Here is an 8,702-nt window from a genome sequence, read left to right as displayed (position 1 = left end):
ACCCTCGAGCTTCCCGTCGTGTTCTCTCCGGAGCTTGGCGAGAAGGGGTCGGACTCGTCGTCAATAGGCCGCGGTGATGAGCGAGCCGGGCCAAAGGGCGACTTCTGGGCCAGCGGAAAAGGGAAGGGCCCGCCCGCGAGGCCCCGCCCCCCGGGACCGGGCGGAGCGTGTGCGCCCGCTCTGCCTTGTCCCCGGGGCGCGGGCGCGGCACCGGTCCCCCCCCGGGCTGGGCGCCGGGTCCCGCCGGCCAGGGACTGGACAGCGCCCGCGCCCAGGTGCCAGGCCGTGGGAAGGTGACCCACGGCGGCAGGACGCGAACCCCTTCCGGTCCGGCCCCCAGGTCCGTGCTCTTGACCAGGAATCAAATCTGTACCCTTTGGTGCACTGGCCGGTGCTCTAACCACAGAGCACACCAGCCAGGGCCAAAGATACAAACTCTTGACTACCACCAAGTGCCAGCCCACATATATATATATATATATATATGCGCCCTGGGATCCTTTGGATTTCTTTATGGATTGAAGCCATGGAAGCAAACCAGAAGCTGTGGTTTATCTGACATTAGACCACAATGACTTTGTCCATTAGCAGGCAGTCCACGGGCAGGTGGTCACAGGGCCTAGCGATGGGCACAGGCTCACAGCTGCTGCTCGGCTGCTCAGCAGCACCAGTGCGTTTGGCAGAGCCTCTTTATTGTTTTGTGTTTTGTTTTTTTCTCTTTTTTAAATATGTTTTTTATTGATTTCAGAGAGGGGAAGGGAGAGGGAGAGAGAGAGAAACATCAATGATGAGAGAGAATCACTGACCAGCTGACTCCTGCACACCCCACACTGGGGATTGAGCCTGCAAACCGGGCATGCGCCCTGACTGGGAGTCAAACCGTGACCTCCTGGTTCATAGGTCGATGCTTATAGGTGAGCTGGGCTCTTTACGGTTTTTAAAGGTTGCCTTCTAAAGCATTTCTGTCCCTCTGTGTCTTAAACACAGGGTAATGGCCGCTCAGGCTCCGTCGCCAGTCGATTGAGCTCTGTGCCACGTGTGCTACATCAGTACGTGGTGTGTGCTCAGCGTCCTTCCAGCTTTGCCCATTTGCCCCACACCCACTTCCTCTGCTCAGGACATCGAGGCTGAAGCGAGTGCAGGCCTGTGGTGATGCTCTCTCAGCTGTCCCGTTTCTCTCCCCTTTCTCCTCAGTTCCGCGAGTTGTGGCGGTGTCTCCACAGATGCGCCTCGTGGAAGACAACCCCTCTTCTCTTTCCCTCGTGGAGATCTACAAGCAGCGCTGTGCCAAGAAGGGCATCGAGCATGACAACCCCATCTCGCGCTACTACGATAGGCTGGCCACGGTGCAGGCGCGTGGGACGCAAGCCAGCCACCAGGTACTAACTCGGGACAGTCAGGCGTTCGTTCGAGCTGCCACCCGAGGCCTCAGAAACGGCTGCTTTCTGCTTCCATGACAAGTGTGCTCAGAGTAGTGTGTGTGCACGTGTGTGTGTGTATATGTGTGTGAGAGAGTATGAGCATTGTGTGTGTGCATGTGTGCGTGTGTGTGTTGGGGGGTGGGTGAGAGGTTCCGTTTTGGACCTGTGAGTTGGTAGAAACGAGAGGTCCACTGAGTGACATTTGCTGCAGATTGGTTGTTATAACAGGAAAAAAGGTAAGTTTTCAACCTTGGAGAGGTTCCTAATTCTTTACCTGCATTTACAAAGCAGCTCAGGAGTTAGGATTTTAAAAATAACTTTACTGCAAACTCATGGCAGCCAAACCTCTTCTGAGCGATGTTCATGTTTATCAGGGTTGCTGCGGGGCATTAGGTAATGTACTCTGTGCTCTGTGTGCTTCCTAAAACACGGGAAGTGGCAAGCCCAGGACACCGCATGCACCAGGGCTTTATTTACTAGTAGACGGCTCCGTTGTTGCTCAGAGCCCCGCAGGTGGATCCCTGGGGGGAAACCGACCAATCTGTGCATCCCCCGTGCAGCCAGAGGACACTGCATATGTTATTGACAAAATTAGCTCTACTGGTGCCACGTAAGAAGTTACAATTTGAGAGTTTTCTTTTTGAGGAAAAGAATAAGTGAGTTGGATGGGAGAGTCATGGGGCGGCATGTCATTTCAGGTCCTTCGAGACATCCTCAAGGAAGTGCAGAGCAACATGGTGCCGCGCAGCATGCTGAAGGAGTGGGCTCTGCACACCTTCCCCAACGCCACCGACTACTGGACGTTCCGGAAGATGCTCACCATCCAGCTCGCACTGATTGGCTTCGCGGAGTTCGTCCTGCATTTAAATCGGCTCAACCCCGAGATGTTACAGATCGCCCAGGTAGTGTGGTGTGAGTAGCCAGACCCTCTCCGTTAGATGTTGCGTTCTGCTGTTTAAGTTCTAAAATGCCTCCTTCTGAAACTTAGGACACTGGCAAACTGAACGTTGCCTACTTCCGCTTTGATATAAACGACGCGACTGGAGACCTAGATGCCAACCGTCCTGTTCCTTTTCGCCTCACGCCCAATATTTCTGAATTTCTGACCACCATCGGCGTCTCTGGCCCCTTGACCGCCTCCATGATTGCTGTTGCCCGGTGCTTTGCTCAGCCAAACTTTAAGGTAGGTCATGGGTTGTCTGCGAAAAGCACAGGCTGGGGTCATGCAGTACACGTGTGACCCCACAGGAAGTGCTGATCTGCTCGTGAGGAGGAGAGCTGAGCTAGGAGGGCGTGTTGTTGCTGTACAGTGAAAGCTCCTTCACTTGAAAAGGGCTTTAAAAAGAGGTGTTAGGATGGTGAGGAACCTGGAGCCTTTGTTGGGTGACCTCCCCCAACTGTTAGCACTGCATGTCAGTTTGGTTTACTCCATTTTATAGCTGCCTTCTGTTTCTCGCTTTGCAAACCTTTTTTCTCTGAAAGAGCAGATGTGTTCTCTGGAGGGCCGTGGAGATGGGGCCTAAATGAATGCAGCACGTGAGCCCCATTGTAAACCCCCAGTGATGTGAGAGGTGGCACGGTGCCCGGGCCACGTGCGGGTGTGTGACAGCTCTCCCGCGTGACAGGGCGGCAGCACGTCTGCCATCCCGGGCACCGTCTCGGCTCCTGGCGCTGCACTGGCTGTCCTGATGGATTCTCATCGTGTTCTCCCAGCAATTGTGCAGGTGGGGAAACAGCCAGGGAAGGGGAGTGGCAGGTCAGAGGTCGGACAGCCAGGGGAGGACTGTCTCCTCACAGTGGAGGACAGAACACAGTTTACTTTTTTTTTTTTTTAACTTCTGAGACCAGCCATATCTTTTTTCCTTTTCTTTTTTTTCAGATAAGCAGTTTGTGCCTAGAGGAGGCTTCAGACTCTAATTGCTTTCCCAACACATTTACTCAGGACAGCTTTTAGCTATTGAATAAGCTCTGCATTGTGAACAAGGACTTCACATACCCACACGTCTTTCTGAGGTGCCGTTGCACATATCCGACGTGTGGAAGGCGATTTGGGGATGTCGTGGTGAACTCTTATGAACATGAATAAATATAAATGGCCTTTCGGTTTCTTCTTGGTGAGGAGTTGGTGCTCTGATGCAGTGAATAGCAGTTCACTGTTATCCATTTATGTTTTAGGGCTTGAGATGTGAAGTTCTCGGGTAGACAGAAAGGCTGTCCTCTGGAAACCAATGTAGGGAACTCCTGGGAATAGCATTCAGTTTGAAACCTCTAGAAAGGAAGAGTCTCTCCTTATTTACTTTTTAAATTCATTTTTCAATTACAAATGGCACTATTATGTGAGTTTCAGGTGTACAGCCTAGCCGTTAGACATTTATATAACCCATGAAGCAATCACCCCATCAGTCTAGTACTCTCCTGGCAACATACACAGTTACAATATTATCGGCCATATTCCTTATGCTGTACTGCACATCCCTGTGACTATTTTGTAACTACCTGTCTGTACTACTTAATCCTCTCACCTTTTCCACCAGCCCCTCAACCCCCATTCCATCTGGCCATCATCTGTTTGTCCTTTGTATCTGTTAGTTTCTGTTTTGTTTGCTTTTTAGATTCCACATATAAGAGAAATCCTGTGGTATTTGTCTTTCTCTGTCTGATGTATTTCACTTAGCATAATACATTCTCGGTCCATCAATGTTTTTGCAAATGGCAAGATTTTATTCTTTTTTGTGGCTAATAATCTGTATATATGCACCACTACTTTTTTACCCACTTGTCTATCAATGGCACTTGGGCTGCATCATATATCTGGCTTATTGTAAATAATGCTGCAGTGAACATCTATATATGCATATATACATGCAATGGTGCATATATACTTTTGAATTAGTGTTTTGGATTTCTTCAGATAAATACCCAGAAATGGAATTGTTAGATCATATGGTAGATCTACCTATTATGTTTTGAGGAAAATAGTAAGGTCCATACTATTTACGACAGTGGCTGCACCAGTTTGCAATCCCACCAATAGAACACATCCTCACCAGCACTTGTTGCTTGCTGATTTATTGGCAATAAGGCGCTCCTTATTTTAAAGGCCTGTTACAGCTGGGAGTAACGCCACACGCTGCTCAGTGCATAGGCTGTGCTGGTGTAGATGGGAAGAAATTGGGCCTTCTCCAAACTCGGGGCCAAAATGTCTCCACAGCCTAAATGTAGTGAATGCCTTTACAGTGAGTAAAACAAACCATTCTGTATGGGAATCTCCTTTAAAACACATGCTGTTAGCACCTAATACCATGGGATAGAACCATCGACATGTTCGTGTGAAGTTGCTTTGAACAGTCCTGGGTGCTCTGCATTCTTTGGACTGTGACAGTGGGTTATTGTTGGATATCTCAGTTCAGGAAGGTGTGCAGGCTTCGTAGTCAGTCCCTCTCTTGAATTGCCTTCTGTCTTTTCTTGGTGATCTCAGTACCGAAGTCCTGCCTCTGGTTTCCTGCCCCTTCTCCAACCCCTCGCCCCAGGCACTTGCTCTCCCTCCTGCCATACGCACCCCAGACACCACCTCCGTGGAGGACACAGTTCCAGTGGCTCCATGCCCTTAGCAGAGCTGCCACGTGGGCGCCTCCTTCCCGTGCCCTCTTTCTTCAGCCCTGACTCCCCGGGTGGCCACCAGGCTTGCTCGGACCACACTTGCCGACGGCAGAGCCCAGCCCGCTGCGGACTCCTCCGCTCCTGGGAGGCAGGCCCGCTGGGCCCAGCTGCCTCTCAGTGGGAAGCTGCCCGCTGGTCATTCGTGCTTGAACGTGAGCGTTTCTCTCCTCGCACAGGTGGACGGCATCCTGAAAACTGTGCTTCGGGACGAGATCATCGCTTGGCACAAAAAGACACAGGAGGACACCTCTTCTCCTCTCTCGGCCGCCGGGCAGCCCGAGAACATGGACAGTCAGCAGCTGGTCTCCCTGGTGCAGAAAGCTGTCACCGCCATCATGACCCGCCTGCACAACCTCGCCCAGTTTGAAGGCGGGGAGAGCAAAGTGAACACCCTGGTGGCCGCCGCCAACAGCCTGGACAACCTGTGCCGCATGGACCCCGCCTGGCACCCCTGGCTGTGACACGGCCACTCCCACCTCGCAGGTGAAGGCCGCCGCCCAGGCTCCCGCACTGGCCTCCCCGCGCCTCCTCTGCCCTGTCCATGTGATGCTGGGTCCTCCAGGCTTCCGCGGTACAGTCGTGTCCCTGCTCGCTGTGTGAGAAAGAGGGTGAGTCAGGGTAGGGGGAGCTGAGCCATGGAGGTGAGGCCACTTGAAATGCTGGAGCTGAAACTCGAAGCTTTTAAAATAACCTTTCAGGAAACCAAGATTCCCTGGCCTGGAGTAGGTGAAAGCATCGCCCCTCCGTCTGCGGGCGGACAGACTGAGCTGTAGGAAACAGTTCGGAACGTCCTTTTTAACTTTCAGAAGTCACGCCTGGCGGGAGCTGGTGCTCTGTACAGACCTTTGTAACAGCTGCACAGAAACCCGCCTGGTTAGAGCCACGGGAATTATGAACACACCCTGCTGGCTTCACCCCAGCACAAACTTCCATGCTGCATGGCCAGCACTGGGAACCTCCGAGCCCCGGGGGAGCCGGCAGGTGACTTCCGCTTTATGTCGGCCAGCTCTTTGAATGTCTTCTAGACACTTACTATCATTGTACCTGAAAAAAAAAAAATCACTTCTTCCTAATTTAAAAAGAAGCGGCAACAGAAGTTTGTTAGCTCATCTGTGTTCCCATTTTTATAAATATGAGTATTGAGAATGTTCTATCTAAATTTGTACAGTGTGATTTTTTTAGAATAAATATTTTATAAAAGGAGGTGTTGTCCCTTATGTGTTAAGATGCCTGTTTCTGTGAGGTGTTTCCTGTGCCTGGATGTTCCTCTGGCCCCTGGGGGCTGGCGCTCCACGTGTCCTTCCTGGGCAGGGTCTTGGCTTGGAGCCGGGTCTGAAGCAGGCGCTGCGCATGTTTGTGATGCCCTGAGGCATGCTGGTCCTGACAGGTGATGTGCCCAGGAATCTGGTGTCTCTCAGCTTTGTTTCCATGCTTCAGGCTGCCGCAACCTGTGTGTGCAGCGGGGGAAATGGCCGCAGGCAGCAGCGCCCTGTGCCGAGGCCTCCGCTGTGCCCCCTGCAGGGCTGTTTCCACGTTTGAAGCATCTCCCTGCGCTCACCTCCACTAGCCCTTGTCCTTCGCCCCGCGTGTCAGCACCTCGGGTGGGGAGTGGATGGAGCTGAGGAGTTGCTCCCTGGAGCACGCAGAGGGTGAGGCTGTAATGTCACAGGACGAGAAACATGCAGTAGGACAGAGGGCTGGTGGTTGCTACTTTAGTCCTAAAATTACGATTCTGGATTTAGAAGGACTTGCCCCAGGAGGAAGTGCCCGTCTATGTGAGGACAGTGTTCACACAACGCGGGCCAGGCAGCCAGGCCTCCTTCAGGGCCAGGACTCGGCCGCCTCAGGCCATAGACTCTCCCAGGCGGTCCCCGTGCCCCAGGCCGGGGTGGGGTGAAGCCTGCAGCTGTGTTCACTCAAATCTCACCACAATCCAGTCCAAGGAGCATAATCCATGTACCTGGGATGCCAGCTCATCCTCAGCGGCGGGTGCCCTTAGGGTCGTATGTCTCCAGTCCTCAGACATAGGGGGTCCAGCAGCCCCCAGGTGGCAGCCCCTGCTTTACAGAGAAGGGACTTCCAGCTCAGCGTGTGTAGCTCACCCACCGACCCAGAGCAGTCACGGAGCCACCTGAACATGGGAGAGGTCAGGGGGCCAGGTGTCCATTCGACTGGACTCTTCCCTTTGTGGAGCTAGTTGTAAACTATTTTAGTTACTTGGAGAGTTGTCTTTGTGAGAAGGTGTCTTGGATTCAGAATGACAGGAGCCGGTCAGGTATCTAGAATGACAGGTAACTGGACTGGCAGCTAATAGGTGCCCTGCCAGCGGCAGGCTGCGGGGAGAAGGTGCCTCCAGTCCTCACTGTGTGCTCGGGCTTTGCGAGCCTGGGGTCCATGTGCCTTGTGCTCTGGGAGGAGCGCGCAGCGTGGTGGTTGCGGAATGGCGTTTGGGTAAAGGGAGTCGAGTCCGTGCACTGGTGAGAAGGGCTCGCCCACACCTGCCCAGGCACACTGACTCTGGTTCCTAGGAAAAGCAACAGCCGGTGGGGGCAGGGGGATCTTCTGAGCTCCATCTGTAAGTGGCAGGATCGAGGACCTGCAGTCGCATCTGAGCCAGTGACTCCAGGACCGTGAACCTCAGCTTCCTCACCTGAACATGGCGTCGCTGGGAGCTGGGCCCTCAGGGATGAGGAAGGGCAGGAAAATGGCTCATTTATGGGGGACCCCCCCCCCCACACACAGAGTATATGCCAGATTCTCCAAACACGATTTCAAGGTGTTAACTATTGTTATTAGACATTTTTTTAAAAAATATATTTTTCATTGATTTTTTACAGAGAGGAAGGGAGAGAGATAGAAACATCGATGAGAGAGAAACATCGATCAGCTGCCTCCTGCACACCTCCTACTGGGGATGTGCCCACAACCAAGGTACATGCCCTTGACCGGAATCGAACCTGGGACCCTTCAGTCCGCAGGCCGACGCTCTATCCACTGAGCCAAACTGGTCAGGGCATAGACATTTATTTTTTAATCCTTACCCAAGGATTTTTTTTTTTTTTTACATTTTTTGAGAAGGAGGGAGAGAGAGAGAAAGAGAGAAACATCAATGTGAGGATCATCGATAAGTTGCCTCCACATATGCCCTGACTGGGCATCGAACCCCCACAACCTTGGTGTATCAGGATGATGCTCTAACCAACTTGAAAAAAAAAAATGATTTTAGAGACTGATTTTAGAGGGAGAGGAAGGGAGAGGGAGAGAGGTTGGGGCCAAGGCCACGGAGCTTGCAGAGGTATGGCTGAGGACAAGGAGTGGTCCCCATCACCAGGCCGGGCCGCCTGGCCAAGGACATGAAGATGATCCGAGGATATTTTCTTCACTGATCTCCAGAGAGAGTGGAAAGCAGGGGAAGAGACAGACAAAACATCCACGTGAGAGAGACACATCGATTGGCTGCCTCCTGCAGGTGCCCCAACTGGGGCCAAGATTGAGCCTGCAACCCAGGTACATGCCCTTGACCAGAATCAAACCTGTGACCCTTCAGTCCGTGGGCTAATGCTCTAATCACTGTGCAAAACCAGCTAGGGCTATAACATTTTTGATTTAAAAAAAAAAAAA

The 8,702-nt window shown here is 52.4% G+C and overlaps 2 protein-coding genes across 2 annotated transcripts in view; one reads left to right on the top strand and one right to left on the bottom strand.

The window, feature by feature from the left end:
• LOC111825941 (non-lysosomal glucosylceramidase-like) overlaps positions 1–1,089 on the bottom strand; it is a 4,496-nt gene extending 3,407 nt beyond the window's left edge. The window contains 1 exon segment of the mRNA XM_023753586.1: positions 1,086–1,089. Coding sequence (XP_023609354.1) covers positions 1,086–1,089 — 4 coding nt within the window.
• The window catches only part of LOC102421810 (transformation/transcription domain-associated protein), a 116,575-nt gene extending 110,291 nt beyond the window's left edge, over positions 1–6,284 (top strand). The window contains 4 exon segments of the mRNA XM_023752710.1: positions 1,195–1,379; positions 2,120–2,323; positions 2,410–2,604; positions 5,258–6,284. Of these exon segments, the coding sequence (XP_023608478.1) occupies positions 1,195–1,379; positions 2,120–2,323; positions 2,410–2,604; positions 5,258–5,542 (869 nt within the window). The 3' untranslated portion in view covers positions 5,543–6,284.
• Positions 6,285–8,702: the final 2,418 nt, after the last annotated feature.

This window comes from Myotis lucifugus, unplaced genomic scaffold (assembly GCF_000147115.1).
Source record: "Myotis lucifugus unplaced genomic scaffold, Myoluc2.0 scaffold_1, whole genome shotgun sequence".
Lineage (NCBI taxonomy): Eukaryota > Metazoa > Chordata > Mammalia > Chiroptera > Vespertilionidae > Myotis > Myotis lucifugus.
Note: the sequence above shows the minus strand (reverse complement) of the source record. Positions and strands in the feature narration are given on the sequence as shown.